Source organism: Ceratotherium simum, chromosome 13 (genome assembly GCF_057802395.1).
Source record: "Ceratotherium simum simum isolate JZ-2026a chromosome 13, ASM5780239v1, whole genome shotgun sequence".
In the NCBI taxonomy this organism is placed as follows: Eukaryota; Metazoa; Chordata; class Mammalia; order Perissodactyla; family Rhinocerotidae; genus Ceratotherium; species Ceratotherium simum.
The window spans coordinates 10715975-10734468 of NC_141912.1; the positions used below are offsets into that span (position 1 = coordinate 10715975).

General features: G+C 34.4%; 1 protein-coding gene across 1 annotated transcript in view; it reads left to right on the forward strand.

Moving 5' to 3' along the window:
* SYCP2L (synaptonemal complex protein 2 like) overlaps positions 1-18494 on the forward strand; it is a 94238-nt gene that overhangs the window by 29757 nt on the left and 45987 nt on the right. Inside the window, exons 12-15 of the mRNA XM_087437845.1 lie at positions 1134-1224; positions 1720-1814; positions 2380-2437; positions 2541-2622. Coding sequence (XP_087293971.1) covers positions 1134-1224; positions 1720-1814; positions 2380-2437; positions 2541-2622 — 326 coding nt within the window. The remainder of the gene's footprint in view (positions 1-1133; positions 1225-1719; positions 1815-2379; positions 2438-2540; positions 2623-18494) is intronic.

The following is an 18494-nucleotide window of genomic DNA, read 5'->3' on the forward strand; positions in this document are numbered from 1 at the left end:
ACCACAAACCTTCAACTTGTAAAAAAAAAATGCAATGTATGCGAAGCACAATACAGCAAAGTGCAATAAAATGAAGTATGCCTGTACTGATTCAGTCTCCTTACTAATAATCAGTCTGTTCAGATTTTTTATTTCTCGTGATTCGGTCTTGGTAGGTTGCATGTTTCTAGGAATTTATTCATTTTTTCTAGGTAGTCAAATATTTGGTATATAATTGTTTGTAGTAGTCTCTTATGGTCCTTTGTATTTCTGTGATATCAGTTGTGTTGTATCCTCTTCATTTCTGATTTTATTTATTTGAGCCTTCTCTCTTTTTTTCTTGGTGAGTCTAGCTAAAGGTTTATCAATTTTGTTCTTTCTGTAGAACAAGCTCTTAGTTTCATTGATCTTTCCTATTGTCTTTTTAGTCTCTATTTCATTTATTTCTACTTTGATTTTTATTTCCTTCTGTCTACTAGCTTTGACTTCATTTGTTATTTTTTTAGTCCCTTGAGGTGTAAAATTAGGTTGTTTATTTGAGATCTTTCTTGTTTCTTAGTGTAAGCATTTATCAATATGAACTTCCCTCTTAGACGTGCTTTTGCTGTGTCTCATAAGTTTTGGTATGTTGTATTTCCATTTTCATTTGTCAAAAGACATTTTTTTAATTTCTCTTTTGATTTTGTCTTTGACCCACTGGATTTTCAGAAGCATGTTATTTAATCTCCACATATTTGTGAATTTTCCACTTTTCTTCTTGTAATTGATTTCTAGTTTCATACCATTGTGCTTGGAAAATATGCTTTATAGAATTTCAGTCTTCTTAAATTTATTAAGACTTGTGTTGTAGCTGAACATATGATCCATCCTGGATAATGTTCCATGTGCACATGAGAAGAATGTGTATTTTGTTGCTTTTCAGTGGAATGTTCTGTATACATCTGTTAAGATCCTCTAGTCTAATGTGTCATTTAAGGCTGATGTTTCCTTATTGATTTTCTGTCTGAGTGATCTATCCATTGATGTAAGTGGGGTATTAAATTCCCCTACTGTTATTGTATTGCTGTCTATTTCTCTCTTTAGGTCTGTTAATATTAAAACTTTTTCAAGATTATTGCTTTTACAAGTCAGGTGGCTTTTGACTTGCATTTCAGGTGTTGCCTGATCAGACAAAAGTCTCAGAACTTTTTGGTAAATTTGAGAAAGAAGACACTGAGTTTCCCACCAGCCACAAAAGAGAGACAGGTATATTTGGAAATAAAATTTTTTACTATGAATTCCATATAGAAGCAATGATAAAACCTTACTTGGGAGAGATCACTGAACACCTATGGTCAATGAGAGTCACTAATGTGTTATTGTACTTTTGGAGAAAGAAAAGCTGCTAATTAAGCCTTGAATTGTTTTCCCTACTGAAACAGTCTTTCTTGGAGTCAACTGGAAATCACAGAGGAGAAAAAATGATGGGTGGTGGGAAGCAAGAGGTGAGGTTGTGGAGGGGCCTGCGTACCCACAAAGCTGGCCCTGCACAGATTGTATATCTCTTATGAGTTCCACCCCAAGGCTGTTTTCCCAAGTGCCCATAGATTTTCAATATAAGATTTGAGACAGGACCTAATTACCAGCTCTTACCAGAAGATGGCAGTGTACCAGCAGTATGCATCCCATGAAGAGCAGTTGGAGGGTGTGACCAGTGTTTTGCATGGGTTGTTTTTAATACTATTTTCTTAATGTCTGCAGACCAAGCAGAAGAATCCCCCGAGATGGCAGAGTTAACAAGTGCTGGAGATGACCGTTGCCTAATAACTCTTCCCTTTAACCAGTCTGAGCCTGCCGTGAGTATGGGGAGCTTAGAACAAGATCCTGAACAGTGTCCACCAGATTGTCTCCTTGGGAAGTTGTATGTTTATCCCAACAATTCTGATGCTTTGGAAAACATTTTTGTAAGTCTTCCTTTTTTTTTTTTTTTTTTGGTGAGGAAAATTGGCTCTGAGCTAACATCTGTGCCAGTCTTCCTCTATTTTATATGTAGGATGCTGCCACAACATGGCTTGATGAGTGGTGTGTGGGTCTGTGCTGGGGATTTGAACTCGTGAACTCCGAGCCACTGAAGTAGAGCGCATGAACTTAACCTCTACGCGACCAGGCTGGCCCGTATAAGTCTTCCTTTGATGTTTCTTTTAGTGACTTTGAGATACTCTGATTGTCTTTGGGAGTGGCAAATCTCCTGAGGGTGGATATCAATTTTTTGCAATAGCCAATAGTCGTTTGGAGCCAAATCTAAGAACGAAGAGCTTGGTATCTTAGTATTCAATGGAAATGCTTTTCTTTGAAGGTGTAACAGGGCTCCAAAAGAATTTCAAAGGCACCATAATTTAATATGTATTTATTTTTTTGCAGCAAACAAATACAGCTGATCGTTCACCTGAAAAATCAAAACTCGACGATACACAGAAAGGTCAGATTTTTTTTTTATCTGTCATAAGTACAATTGAGTGGTATATTTAAATGTTTACTTGAGATGCCTAACAATTTTTGTTTTTAATTTTCATGGTGGAAAGTTACTTCAAAACTTGAGAATTCTTCAGATTTACAAGAACCATCAGTAAAAATTCAGGTTTCTGAATTAAATGACAAATCTAGGTAAGTGATTTTTCCAAACTAATAAACCATGTAGATTGCTGTTAATGTGATAGTTAATGTACCATTTGACTGTCTAGGTTTTCCCCCTTTCCTGCCTCTGGCCATGCCCCACAGAAGGAGAGAGCATTGTGTAGTTTTCTGTAGAATAATTTGAGCAGGACTGGAATGTTCTGACCTATGGGTCTTTACCATTATACCCCCAGTGTTACCTTTGGCAATGTATTTTTCTGCAGCAAAACACTAAATATTCCCAGTCAGAAAACATGTCACTTGGCATTAATTTATTTGCCACTTTTCTATGTAGGCCTCTGAAGAATGGGTCATAGCTTTTTTTATAGCTTTATTGAGATCTACTTGAAATAAAATCAACTGTACATATTTAAAGTGTAAATTTGATGAGTTTTGACATATGTCTACACCCAGGAATTATCACCACAATCAAGATAAAGACCACATCTATCATCTTCAAGAATTTTCTCCTGCCCCTTTGAAATCTCTCCCTCCTGCCTTCTTCATTCCCACCCTCACCCCTGGAAATCACTGATCTGCTTTCTGCCACTATAGATGAGTTTGTAGTTTTAAAAATCTTATATAAATGGAATCAAACAGTATGCACTCTTCTTTTTTCTAGCTTCTTTCACTCAGTGTACTTATTTTGAGGTTCATCCATTTTGTGTATAACAACAGTTCATTCTTTTATGTTGCTGAGAGGTATTCCATTGTATGGACATACCACAATTTGTCTATCCATTCACCTGTTGATGGACATTTGAGTTGTTTCTAGTTTGTTGTTGTTACAAGTAAAGCCCTTAGGATTCATGTATAAATCTTTGTATGGACATATGTTTTCTTTTCTTTTGGGTTAATACATGGGAATAGAATGGCTGGATCATAGTTGGTGTATGTTTAACTTTTTAAAAAATTGCCCAAATGTTTTCCAAAGTGGTTGCAGATTTTATATTCCCACCAGCAGTCTCTGAGAGTTCTAGTGGCTAGACATTCTTGCCAATACTTAGTGATGTCAGTCTTTTTCATCTTAGCCATTCCAGTGAAAGTGTAGTGGTATTTCATTGTGTTTTTAATTTGCATTTCCCTAATGACTAATGGTGTTGAGCATCTTTTCATGTGTTTATTTTGCATCTATATATCATCTTGGGTAAAGTGTCTTCAAATCTTTTACCCACTTTTAAAAAATTGGGTTATTTTTCTTGTTGTTGAGTTATAAGTGTTTTTTATTTTTTCTACATACAAGTCTTTTATCAGATATGTTTTGCATATATTTTCTTCCTGTCTGTGACTTACCTTTTTATTTTTATAACAGTGTCTTTTAAAGAGTAAAAGATTTTCATTTTTATAAAGTCCAATTTATTGATTTCTTTTTCTTTTACTCTTTACGCTTTTTTGTGACATACTTAAGAAGTCTTAAGTAAACACAAGATCAATAATATTTTTCCTATGTATTCATCTATAAATATAATTATAGTTTCAGATCTTATTTCAGCTTATGAGTCATTTGTCATTTACATTAACTTTTGGATATTGCATGAGATATGGGTTAAGGTTGTTTCTCTTTCTTTCTTTCTTCCCTTCCTTTATTTTGTATGGCTGTCCAATAGTCCTAGACCATTTATTGAAACAATTATTCTTTCCCCTATTGAATTTCCTTGGAACCTTTTTTGAAAAATCAATTCACCATATATGTGTGGATTTGTTTCTGGACTCTATATTCTGTTCCATTGATCTATTTGTCTATCTTTACATACTATCTGTATTACAGTATCTTTACTGTATTAACTATTGTATCTCATGTTGAAATGAGGTCGTGTTAGTATTCCAACTGTTTTTTGCAAAAGTTGTTTTGACTATATCAGGTCCTTTGTATTGCCATACACATTTTAGAATCACCTTTACAAAAATGTCTGCTGGGATTTTGACTGGAATTGTATTGAATTTATAGATCAATCTGGGAAGAAGTGACATTGTAATGTTGTTTCTTTGTCTAGTACACATGGTGTATCTCTATTTATTCATGGATTCTTTAATTCCTCTCAGTAATGTTTTATAGTTTCAATGTGTAAATCTTACACATATTTTGTTACATTTATCCCTAAGTATTTCATATTCTTTGCAATCATGAACAATTTTTAAAAGTTTCAATTTCTGGTTCTATAGAAATGCAGTTTATTTTTGTATATTGTTCTTATATCCTGCAGCCTTGCTAAACTCACTTAATTTTTTTTTTTTAGTAGGTTCCATGGGATTTTCTATGTAGAAAGTAATTTCATCTACAAATAAAGACAGTTTACTTCTTTCTTTCAGATATGGGTGACTTGATTCCCTTTTCTCACTTTATCACTCTGGCTAAAACCTTCAGTTTAGTGTTTAATAGAACTGGTGAGAGCAGACATGTTTGCCTTTTCCATCACCTTTTAGGGAAAACATTCAATCTTTCACCACTGGATATACTATTAGCAGTAGGATTTATCTAGGTGCCCTTAATCAGATTGAAAGAGTTCTCTTCTAAGTTTTCTGAGAGTTTTTATCTGAAATGGATGTTGCATTTTTGTCATGCTCATTCTGCATCTGTTGAGATCATCATATGATTTTTCTTTTTTAGTTAATATGTTGAATTACACTGATTGATTTTTGAATATTAAAACAACTTTGCTTTCCTGGGATAAACTCAACTTGATTGTGTTGTATGATCTTTCTCATATATTATTAGATTCAATTTGCTAAACTTATGTTATGAAGTTTTACATCTATATCATGAGAGTGTCTTTAGTGATTCTCCACTGTCATTCCCAATATTAGTAATTTGTGTCTTCCTTTCCTGAACAGTCTGGCTAGAGGTGTGTCAGATTTGTTCTTCTCAAAGAACCAGTTTTTGGTTTTATTGATTTTTTTCTTTAGTTTTCTGTTTTTTACTTCTTTGATTTATGCTCTGAGCTTTATTTCTATTTTTCTGCTTACTTGGGTTTGATGTGCTCCTTCTAGTTTTCTAATTGCTCAAGGTCGAAGCTGAGGTCATTGATTTGCAACATTTTTCTAATATAAAGTTTCAGTTCTAAAAATATTATAAGAATTGCTTTTGTTGTATCCCCAAAATTTTGATGTGTTGTTATTTTCCTTCATTTCAGAATGCACTTTCATTTTATTTTGATTTCTTCTTGACCCATGGGTTATTTAGAAGTATGTTATTTAGTTTCCAAATATTTGGGGATTTTCTGGAGATACTTTTTTGATTGATTATTAATTCCGTTATGGTTAGGAAACCTACTTTACATAATTTTAATTCATTCAAATTTATTTAAAATGTTTTATGGTCCAGAATATGTCTATCTTGGTAAATTTCCCTATGCCCTTGCAAGAATGTGTATTCTTCTATTGTCGAGTGGAGTGTTATATCAATGTGAATATATCAAGATAGTTGAGAGTGTTGTTCAAGTCTTCTATATCCTTCCTAATTTTTTTGTTTACTTATTCTGTCAGTTTTTTTCTTCTATTAATTATTAAGAGAGGGGTGTTGAAATATCTGATTATAATTTTTATGGACTTATCTATTTCTCTTTTAGTTCTTTGGTTATTGCTACATGTATTTAAAACTCTCTTATTGGTTGTATAACCATTTAGGATTGTTATATTTTCTTGACAGATTGACACTTTATCATTAGGAAATGTCCTTCTTTACCTTTGGCAATAGTCTTTGTTCTGAAACCTACTTTGTATGATATTAATATAGCTACTCGAGCTTTCTTTTTGTTAATGTAACTATGGCATATCTTTTTCCATCCTTTTACTTTTAGCCTCTTTGGGTCTATATATTTAAAGTTGGTTTATTATAGGCAGCATATAGTTTTGTTTTGCTTTCTAACTCAATATGACAATCTCTGTCCTTTAGGACAGGTTAAAATTGGTTAAAATTGGGATATTTAAACCATTTATATTTAATATGATTGTTGATATGGTTGCACTTATATCTATTATATTACCTTGCTATTTTTTTCTATTTGTCCTGTTTGTTTTTTATTCCACTTTTCCTTTTTTCTGACTTATTTTGGATAAATTATTTTTTTATGGTTCCATTTTATCTCCTTTGTCAATCTATTGGGTATAACTCTTTTTTTGTTTGTTTGTCTTTTTAGTGGTTACTCTGTGGTTTATATATACGTCTTTAACTTACCATTCTTAATCTTCAGGTAACATTACACCACTTCACATGTATGTCCTTACAACACTATGCTTCCATTTCCCCCTCCCAGTTTTGTGCTACTTTTGTCATACAGTTTACTTCTACATATGTTATAAACCCTTCATTTTATTAGCTTTGTTGTAAATAATCTATTAAAATTTAAAGATTTTTTTTTTTTTTTTTTGCTGAGGATCTCCCTGAGCTAACATCCATTGCCAGCCTTCCTGTTTTTGCTTGAGGAAGGTCTTCCCTGAGCTAACGTCTGTGCCAGTCTTCCTCTATTTTGTATGTGAGTCACCACCACAGCATGGCTGATGAGTGGTCTAGGTCTGCTCCTGGGAACTGACCCCAGGCCACTGAAGTGGACTGTGCCAAAATTAACCACTAGGCCATGGGGCTGGCACCTAAAGACATTTTTAAAATAAAAAAAATTACTTTATATTTTACCACATATTTACTATTTCCACTGCTCTTCATTCCTTTATGTAGATAGAAATTTCTATCTGGTATCATTTTCCTTTGCTTGAAAGACTTCCATATTTCTTCTTGTGTAGATCTGTTGGTGATTAATTTCTTTCAACTTTCATATGTCTGATAAAATCTATTTCAACTTTGTTTGTTTATTTATTTATTTTTGTGAGGCAGATCAGCCCTGAGCTAACATCCATTGCCAATCCTCCTCTTTTTCCTGAGGAAGATTGGCCCTGAGCTAACAGTGCTGCCCATCTCCTTCTATTTTATATGTGGGATGCCTGCCATGACATGGCTTAATAAACAGTGCATAGGTCCACACCCGGGATCTGAACCTGCGAACTCCAGGCCCCCGAAGCAGAGTGTGCAAGCTTAACCTGGGCCAGCCCCAGTTCCACTTTATTTTTGAAAGATATTTTCACTGAGTGTAGAATTCTAGGCTAATATTTTTTTTTCTTTCAGTACTTTAAAGATGTTACTCCATTGGCTTTTCATTTGACCATTTTTGATGAGAAGTCTGTTGTCATTCTTATCTTTGTTCTTTTATATATATATATAGGCATATCTCAGGGATATTGTAGGTTGGGTTCCAGACCACTGCAATAAAACAGATATCACAATAAAGCAAGTAACACGAGTTTTTTGGTTTCCCAGTGCACATAAAGGTTTTGTTTACACTATACTGTAGTCTATTAAGTGTGCAATAGTATTTGTCTGAAAAAACAATGTACATACCTTAATTAAAAAATACTTTATTGCTAAAAAATGCTAACCATCTAAGCCTTCAATGAGTTGTAATGTTTTTGCTGGTAGAGGGTCTTGTAAAAAATGCAATATCTGCAATATCTGCAAAGTGCAATAAAGCGAAGCACAATAGAGCAAGATATGCCTGTAATGTGTCTTTTTTTTTCCTTAGAGTGCTTTTCAAATTTTCTCTTAATAAATAATTTTAAGTAATTTGATCATGATGTGCCTTGGTGTAGTTTTTTTAATGTTTCTTATGCTTAGGAGTTGTTGAGCTTCTTAGATATGTTGGTTTATAGACTTTATCAAATGTAGAAAAATTTCAGACATTATTTCTTCAAAACTTTTAGTCTTACTCCCTTTTTCCTCTCCTTAAGGGTCTCCAATTATACATATATTAGGCCATTTGAAGTCATTCGGCTCACTGATGATTTGTTCATATTTTTGTGATTTTGTTTTTGCTATGTGTTTTATTTTAGATAGTTCCTGTTGCTGTGTCTTCAAGTTTACTAGTCTTTTTTTCAACAGCATCTAATTATTCTTCATCTCATCTACTGTACTTGTGATTTAGACATTGTATTTTTCATTTCTAGAAGTTCTTTTGAGTTTTGTCCATATTTAATGCCTCTTCTTAACATGATCAAGCTTTCCTCAACCTTCTTGACTTTATGGGATTTAGTTATAATAACTGTTTTAATGTCCTTGTCTGCTAGTTATAGCACCTGTGCCATTTTTAGGTTGGTTTCAATTGATTGATTTTGCTCCTCATTATGGGTTATATGCTTATTCACATCTGCTAATTTTTTATTGATGCCATAGTTTGTGAATTTTTACCTTGTTGAATATTTTTGTATTCCAGTAATTATACATGAACTTTTTTTCTGGGATATGGCTTAGTTATTTTAAAACAGTTTGTTCCTTTTGAGGCTTGCTTTTAATCCTTCTTAAGTGGACCAAAGTAGTTGCAATTTATTAAGCTTTCTCGTCAAGGAGAACTAATGCTTCTCAAATTGTTTGAATGAGACTTACAGTCAGAAATACATTTAAATTGTGATTCAGTACACATTCTCAGACACACACATAAATATATATGTACTTGGAACAAAAATTTCACACAAAAATACTTTACTATGTACAATAATTAAAAAAAATTCTAATGTAAGGTCTAATTTACTCCATTAACAGTTACTAAACTCATTTTATTAATGGGTCATGACTTGTAGTTTAGAAAAACTGTACTTTAAAATCCCTAATGTAGGCAATAAATTGGAGGGGTTGGATGTAGGAAAAAAGACAGGAAGGCTGATTAATGACTGTAGGAGTTATCCAGGCAGGGGATAATGGTGACTCTGTTCAAGAGAGGTTCTGGAGGAAGGATATATTTGCTGGAGGACTGAGTGGATATTGTGGAGTAGAGGAGGAGGTAGAGACTATGAAGACCCCTAAGGTTGTTGGCTTGGCTAACTGGATAATTGGGTAACACAAGAAAGTTCAGGTTTTAGGAAGAAGATTTATAAGTGTTCAATGTAGGTGCTAGGTTATATGCTAACCATGGTTGGGAGCTTAGGGGAAAGATTTGGGTTAGAGATAGAAACTCAAGTGACATGGTATTGAGATGTCTTAGGCATCATCTTTGCACTTGAATTTGATAATATTCCTTTTAAAATGTGGTCCTCACTACCAAACCCATTATTCTTGGCATGGTCTAGTTAGAGCATCCGGCTGTTAATTTCCTTGCTTTTTAGGTTCTGCCATTCTATTTATACCAACTAAAATTGGACTGAATTACAATTTATATTTTCCTTCAACCTGCCCTTTGACTTCTGATTCTGCTATCTCTCTTCTTAGCTTTCTCTCAGGCTCTTATTTGAAAGTATGGTAGGCTGGCCTTTTAGAGTTTTATTCAAGATATTGATAAGTTTGAATGAGATAGGATCAAAGACCTAACCATTTGGCTTGCCACTTGACTCGCCTCTGTCTCTCTCTTTAGATGCTGTCTCCTTTCGTTTTTCTTCAGAATAACGTAAGATTTATAGCACTTCTCTTCCTTAATGAATCATCTTCCTTTATACTCTATTTTCTCTTATCTTTCTGAAAACTGGCTTCTTAAATTTTAGTATTTAGGTGTAGAATGTAATATGGTACTAACGTATGTCCTTTGGAATTGGATTTGCAGTCAAATCTTGTCTTTACTCTACTCCTTACTCAGTTGGACACATTAGTTAATACTTGTGACTTCAGTTTTCCTGGGTATAAAGTGGGAAGATTATGAGATCCTACTTGTCTTGTGCTTAGCACAATGCCTGGCTTTTAGTAAATGCTCAGTGAATGGTAGCTTATATTTGATAAGGGCAATAAATGAATACAGGGTAAGAGCATGGGCTCAGGAGCCAGGCTAGCTAAGTAGGTTCAAATCCCAGCTGGGTATCTTGGGCAAGTTACTTTTCTTCTCCTTGCTTCAATTGCCTCATCTGTAAAATAGTGATAATAATACTTGCCTCATAGGGTGGTGACAATTATAAGAATTAAGACATGTAAAGGGCTTAGAACAGTGCCTTGTACATAAGGAGTACTCAGTGAATGTTAGCTACTGTTGCTGTTGTTACTAGTGGCATTACTACTATTACTACTTTGCCCAAACCCTTTTATTTGTTGGTTATTAAGAAAAAAAAAGAGGGGCCAGCCTGGTGGCGTAGTGGTTAAGTTTGTGCGCTCCGCTTCAGCAGCCTGGGGGTCTCGGGTTCGGATCCCAAGTGCGGACCTAGGCACTGCTTATCAAGCCATGCTGTGGCGGTGTCCCATATAAAGTGGAGGAAGATGGGCACGGATGTTAGCCCAGGGCCAATCTTCCTCAGCAAAAAAGGAGAACTGGCAACAGATGTTAGCTCAGAGCTAATCTTCCTTCAAAAAAAAAAAAAAAGCCTAAGTGGTAAGGTCCTCTTCTCAAGATTTTCATCAGCTCCGTTTCCATTTGTTGGTCAGATCTAAATCCAAAGGATTTATTACCCTCATTGTTTCTGAAAGATGCTATCATCAAGGCAAATCCCAGACATATCAGATAAAGATTTTAAATAGACATTTAGATACTTAAATTTCCTTACTAGCTGCCTTCTTGCTGTTGGCCAATTTTGTGATATGACTGGAGAAAACGTGGTTTCATGTCTTCTGTTAGGCCAAATAGTATATTCCTATAATCACATCTATTTTGTTTTATGCTTTGTTCAGTTCAGTAATATAACTTTATTGATGGATGGATCAATGAATGAATGAACAGATATAATATTGATGTGGGCTGTTTCTTCATTCCTCTGCCAGAACTGTAGTTTTTGAGCTGGAAACATATCTTCCATAGATATACTGGACAGGGGCTCCAACTCACCAAAGGTTCCTACAGGATTACACTTTCCTCTGTGTGTTCTGATTTCCTTTATTTCTGTCATTAAGTTTTATATACTGTTGTGGCTCCACCTCTCCCAACACCATTTTTCTTCTTTAAATTGCTAGATATCTTTCCTGTTGTTTCTTTGTGTCAGCGTATATCGTTTTGGGGCTTTAATGGTTAACAATTTATATCTGAACAGCTCTATTTCTCCTTTTATCATGTTGATTTAAACCACTCTTTGTCACCCTGTAAAGTTTCTTCTTTCTGGATCTCAAAAGATGAGTTAGAGCTCATCTTAAGCCCAGAATAGAGCCTACGTTTCTGTTAGGCCATGATCCAGGAAATAAAAAGTAGTGTTTTTATACTGTCTCTGAGCCAGCTCCTCATTTTTCCATGGATCTCTTTCAACTAGAAGAGAAATTTTACCTGCCCTACCCCTACGCTTCCTCCCCATCCCACTTCCTTGTCCAGGTATTCTGTTTCTGATCTTATCTTTGAGATCCTTGGAGCACTCCAGGTTTCTTCTGACTCAAGCTCTTCCTCTCACATCTGCCCCAGAAGAAGTGGGGAGCAGGCAGGGACTTTACAGCATGTTTTGGAAGTGTGCTTCTATAAGGCAACCCTGCTGTCATCCTGCCCAGGCTGTGCTCCTCCTGGTGACCTACTGCCAGTCTCTGTGCAGCAGCGAGAGGATTCCTCATTCCAGCTTGAATCTGAGAGTTCTTCTTCTCATTCTGGGAAGCATGGAATGTTGTTGCTGCTGCCCCTGGAAGTCTAGATTCATCTTTGAGAAAGGCCTGCATGCTTGTTGTCCTACAGATTATTTCCATCTAGAGCAGAAGGGTAGGTCTTAGACTTCTGGGGGGTACATATTTCCCCTAGAAAATCTAATAAAACCACCACAGGCTCTGAGTTAAGGATCTCTGATTGGAGTAACGTGTTCATCTCTGGGTCTCTATTTCTTTGTCTGCAAATGCGTACTTAAAAAGTGATATTCAAATGCTATTATTGCAAAGAAATCTTAGGTACTGCTCAGAACTCTAAGATCTTTCTTGTTGGAATAAAACAGCATCTGCAACCACTTTTAAATGTCTGGACTATACACATGCAAACACATACACATTAACATTTAATTAAGTATGATTTTTTTTATTGTAGTAAAATATGCATAATGTATAATTTACCATCCTAACTGTTTTTAAGTGTACAGTTCTGTGGCATTAAGTACTTTCACATTGTTATGCAGTCATCACCACCATCCATCTTTGGGGCTTTTTCATCTTCCCCATCTGAAACTCTTTACCCATTGAATGACTCCCCATTTTTTCCTTCACCAGCCCCTGGCAACCATTCTACTTTCCGTCTCTATGATTTGCCTTTCTAGGCCCTCATATAAGTGGAATCTTATATTTGTCCTTTGTGACTGGCTTATATCACTTAGCATAGTGTCTTCAACATTTGTCCCTATTATAGCATGTGAGTATTGACATGTTTTGAATTATTTCTTTTTTCTTGTGCTGGCCTCATATTACTCATCTGTAAAATGGGGTTAATAATTTCCTGAGGATGTCTGCTTTTGGCCTGGATGGAGTAACAGCAAGCATGTTTATCCTTCTGCCTGAAACAACTTAAAAAACAGAAAAAAAACCTGAAACAATGGTTTTCAAAATATTGGACATCAGGCAACAAAGGACAGTGATCCCTGAGAGATTGGGAGAAAGAACCCAAGATGAGCGCTACGATTATGCATGCTTCCTGCATGAAGAGAGTTATCAGGCCATGTGCAAGGAGGAGCCCAGGCAGAGGCTGATGATCTTCCCAAGATGAGGAGATGGGGCTAAAAGACCAGAGAGACCCAGATAGCTGGAGTGTGCAGGGGAGAGTCCCGGAGAGAACTACACACACAGGAACTCTGGAGATCTTCAGCCTTCAGCAGAGTTCTGATCCGTGCGAGCAAGGAAGGAAACCAACTGAGGCTGGGGAGACAACCAGCTGAAAGGATCAGAGGGAAGAGTACTCAGACCTCACACAGGGCAGGGGCAGTCACTGTTCTCTCCAGCTGGACTAGAAGACTTCATAATTTGTGGGGTATTGAGTAGGTTATTCAGAAGGGTCTTGCCTCAGTGGTGAGGAATAATTAGTCCTAGAATAAACACTCTTAAGATACTTTAGACAATACAGGAAAGCAAGAACTGGGAGAATCAAAAAGTTTCCAAGTAACAAAGTTCAAGAATATTTATAAGAATGTTAAAATACCTAGCATCTAACAAGGTGAAATTTCACAATATATGACATTCAATACAAAACTATTAGACATTAAAAGAAAACAAGAAAATATGACCTATAAGGAGAAAAATTAATTAAAATTAGCAAAAAATTAACAGATACTAGTATTAGCAGAAAAGTATATTAAGACATTTATTATGACTGTTCCATATGTTCAAAAAGCTAGAGGAAATATTGAATATCTTAAGTAGAGATAATCAGTAAGAACTTAGAAGACTTCAATGCTATCAACCAACTTGACCTAAATGACGTTTATAGAACCCTCCATGCAACAACAGCAGAATGTACTTTCTTCTTAAGTGTGCATGAAATATTTGCTGAGGTAGACCACATTCTGTGCCACAAAATAAGCCCTAGTAAATTTAAAATAATTCAAGTCATACAATGTATGTTCTCTGATTGTAATAGAGTTAAATTAGATATCAGTAACAGATATCTGGAAAATTCTCAAATATTGTGAAACTAAGTATCACATTTCTAAATAATCTTTGTCAAGAAATCAAAGGAAAAGGTAGGACAAATATGTAACTTAGTAAAAATGACAATACAACATATGGAATTTGTGGGATACAGGAAAGCAGTGCTTAGAGGGAAATTTATAGCACCAAACATCTATATTAGAAAAGAAGACAAGACTTAAATCAATGACTTCATCTTCCACTTTAAGAAACTAGGGGGAACAAAAGAGCAAATTAAACCTAAAGTAAACAGAGAAAAATAAATAGTAAGTATCAGAGTAGAAGTTATTGAAATAGAAAACTTTTAAAAAAATAGAGAAAATTAAAACACAACCTGGTTCTTTGAGAAGATAAGTATAATCGATACATCTGTAGACAGAGTGATTAGGGATAAAGAGAAGACAAAAATTATCAATATTATAAATGAGACAGGTGACATCACTACAGATTCTACAAATATTAAAAGGTCAATAGGGGAATGTTAGGAATAACTTTATGCCAAAAAAAGATACCTTCAAAGAAATGGGGGAAATTCTCTGCAAGACATGAACTATTAAAGCACACTCAAGAAAAAAGATAACGTGAATAGCCCCATATCTTTCAAAACAATGGAATTTGTAGTTAAAAACCTTCCCACACAGAAAACTCCAGGCCCAGATGGCTTCGCTGGTAAATTCTACCAAATGTATTAGGAAGAAATTGCTACACAAACCTTCCAGAAAATTGAAGTGGAGGAAATACTTAGGAACTGATTCTATGAGACTGGCATTACCCTAATATCAAAACTGGATAGAGAAATTATAAGAAAACTATAGGCCTATAACTCACATGAACATGGATATAAAAAATTTAACAAAATTTTAGCAAATCAAATACAACAATATAAAAAGAGTTATTATCACAGGATTGTAAGGTTGATTTAACAGTAAAAAATCAGTGTAATTATGTTAACAAACAAAAATAAAAATACGATCCTAGATGACACAGAAAGAGTATTTGACAATATCCAGTATCCATTTCTGATTAAAAATGCTCAGGAACCTAGATATGAAGGGGAACTTCCTCAATTCATTAAAGGACATCTATGAAAAACCTACCGCTAATAGTGCACTAAATGATGAAAGACTGAATGCTTTTCCCTAAGATCAGGTATGAAGCAAGTATATCTGCTCCACTACTTCTTTTTCACTTTGTACTGGAGGTCTTAGCCAGTGCAATATGGCAAGAAAAAGAAAGAAAAAACATTCAGATTAGAAAGGGAGAATAAAAACTGTATTTGTAAGTGATATGATCATCTAAGTAGAAAAATCAGTGGAATCTACAAAAAGGCTACTAGAACTAATAAGTAAATTTTTTAATGTATAATTATATTTTTAAATATTATAGTAAAATACAACATAAAATTTGCCACCTTAACCGTTTTTAAGTGTACAGTTTGGTGGCATTAAGTATATTCACATTATTGTACGAGCATCTCCACCAGCCTATCCATAGAACTCTTTTTATCTTGCAAAATTGAAACTCTGTACCCATTAAACAGTAACTCCCTATTTCCCCTTCCCCCTAGCCCCTGGAAACCACCATTCTACTTTCTGTCTCTATGCATTTGACTACTGTAGGTACATCATATAAGTGGAATCGTATAACACTTGTCCTTTTGTGTCTGGCTTATTTCGCTTAGCATAATGTCCTCGAGATTCATCCATTTTGTAGCTTATTAGACTTTTCTTCCTTTTTAAGACTGAGTAATACTCCATTGTATGTATATACCACATTTTGTTTATCCCTTCATTCATTGATGGACCCTTGGCTTGCTTTTACCTTTTGGCTATTTCAAATAATGCTGCTATGAAAATGGGTGTACAAATATATGTTTGAGGCCCTGCTTTTAATTCTGTTGTGTGTATACCCAGAATTGGAATTGCTGGATCATGTGGTAGTTCTAGTTTTAATTTTTTGTGGAACTGTCATACTGTTTTCCATTGTAACTGCATTGTTTTACATTCCCACCAATAGCACACAAGGGTTCTAATTTCTCCATGTCCTTGCTAACAGCTTTTTTGATAGTGGTCATGCTAGTGGGTGTGAGGTGGTATCTAATCGTGGTTTTGATTTGTATTTCCCTAATGATTTGTGGTGTTGAGCATTTTTTCATGTGCGTATTGGCCATTTGCAGATCTTCTGTGGAGAAATGTCTATTCAGTTCCTTTGCCAATATTTTAATAGGGTTGTTTTTTTGTTGTTGAGTTATAGTAGTTCTTTGTATATTTTGGATATTAACCCCTTATCAAATATGTGATTTGCAAATATTTTCTCCCATTCTGTGGTTTGCCTTTTCACTCTGTTGTTTGTGTCCTTTGATGCACAGAAGTTTTTAATTAGATCAAGTCCAATTTATCTATTTTTTTCTTTTGTTTGCCGTGTTTTTAGTGTCATATTCAAAAAATCATTGCCAAATCCACTGTCATGAAACTTTTCCTCTATGTTTTCTTCTAAGAGTTTTATAGTTTTAACTCTTACATTTAAGTCTTTGATTTATTTTGACTTAATTTTTGTATGGGTGTAAGATAAGGGTCCACCTTCATTCTTTTGCAATGTAGATATCTAGTTTTCTCAACACCATTTGTTGAAGAGAGTGTCCTTTCCCCCATTGAATGGTGTTGACACTTATGTCAAAAATTGTTTGACCATATGTGTGAGAGGGCTTATTTCTGGGCTCTCTATTCTCTTGGTCTACATGTCTGTCTTTATGCCAGAGCCACACTGCTTTGATTACTGTAGCTTTGTAGTAAGTTTTGAAATCAGGAAGTAGGAGCTCTCCAACTTTGTTCTTTTTTTTCAAGCTTGTTTGGCATTTCACAGTCCCTTTGGATTCCATATGAATTTTAGGAAGGACTTTTCTATTTCTGCAAAAAACATTGGGGTTTTGATAGAGACTGTATCAAATCTGTAGATTGCTTTGGGTAATATTGACATCTTAACAATATTAAATCTTCCAATCCATGAACATGGGATATCTTTCCATTTATTGGTGTCTTCTTAATTTCTTGCAGTAACGTTCTGTAGTTTTCAGTGTACAAGTCTTTCACCTCCTTAAAATTATTCTGGAGCATTTTATTCTTTATGGTGCTATTATCAGTGGAATTGTTTTCTTAATTTTCTTTTCATGTTGTTCATTGTTAGTGTGTAGAAACACAACTGGTTTTTGTGTGTTCATTTTGTATCTGCAACTTAATTGAATTTGCTTATTAGAGAACTAATGAGTAAATTTAACAAAATTGAAAGGATACAAAAATCAAGTTTTTCTTTATGCTAGCAACAATCAGAAATTGAAAAAAAGCAATACCATTTACAATAGTATTAAAGATATGACATACTTAAGGATTAATTTGGCAAAAAATTTGAGAGACGCCTACACTGAAAACTACAGAACATTTCTGAGAGAAATTAAGAAAAATCTAAATAAGTGGAAAGAGATACTGTGTTCATGGAATGGAAGACTCAATATTGTTAAGATGCCAGTTCTTTCCAAATTGATCTATAGATTCAGTACAAACCCAACTCAAATCTCAGCAGAGTTTTTTTGTTTATTTATCTTTTGTTTGGTTGGGTTCTTTTTTTAGAAATTGCAAGCTATTTCTAAATTTCAGATGGAAATTTAAAGGACCTATAATTGCCAAAACAGATTTCAAAAAGGAATACAAAGTGGGAGGGCTAACATACTACCTGCTTTCAAGACTTACTATAAATCTACAGTAATCAAGAGAGTATGGTTTTGGCATAAAGATAGATAAATAAATGAAACAGACTAGGAAGTCCAAAAATAGACCTACACATATATGGATAACTAATCTGTGACAGAAATGCAAAGACAATTTAGTGGAGAAAGGATAGTTTAAAAAAAATGGTGCTAGAACAATTGAATATCCATATATGCAAGAAAATAAATGATCTTCGATCTTTACCTTCTATCATATAAAAAATTAACTAAAAATGGATCATAGACCTAAATGTAAAATATATTTGAAAGAAATATAATAAAAAATATTTGTGACCTTGGGTTAGGCAAAAATTTCTTAGATATGACACCAAAAATAAGTCCATAAAAGAACAAGTTGATAAATTGGACTTCATCAAAATTAAAAACTTCTGCTCTTTGAGAAACACTGTTAGGAGAATGAAAGGACCAGCCATACACTTGCAAAAAATATTTGTAAAGTGTACATCTGATAAAGGACTTGTACCCAATATATATTAAGTATTTTCAAAATTCAATAATAACTATAGGCAATAAAAATAAAAATATATGCAAAAGATTTGAATAGCTACTTCATCAAAG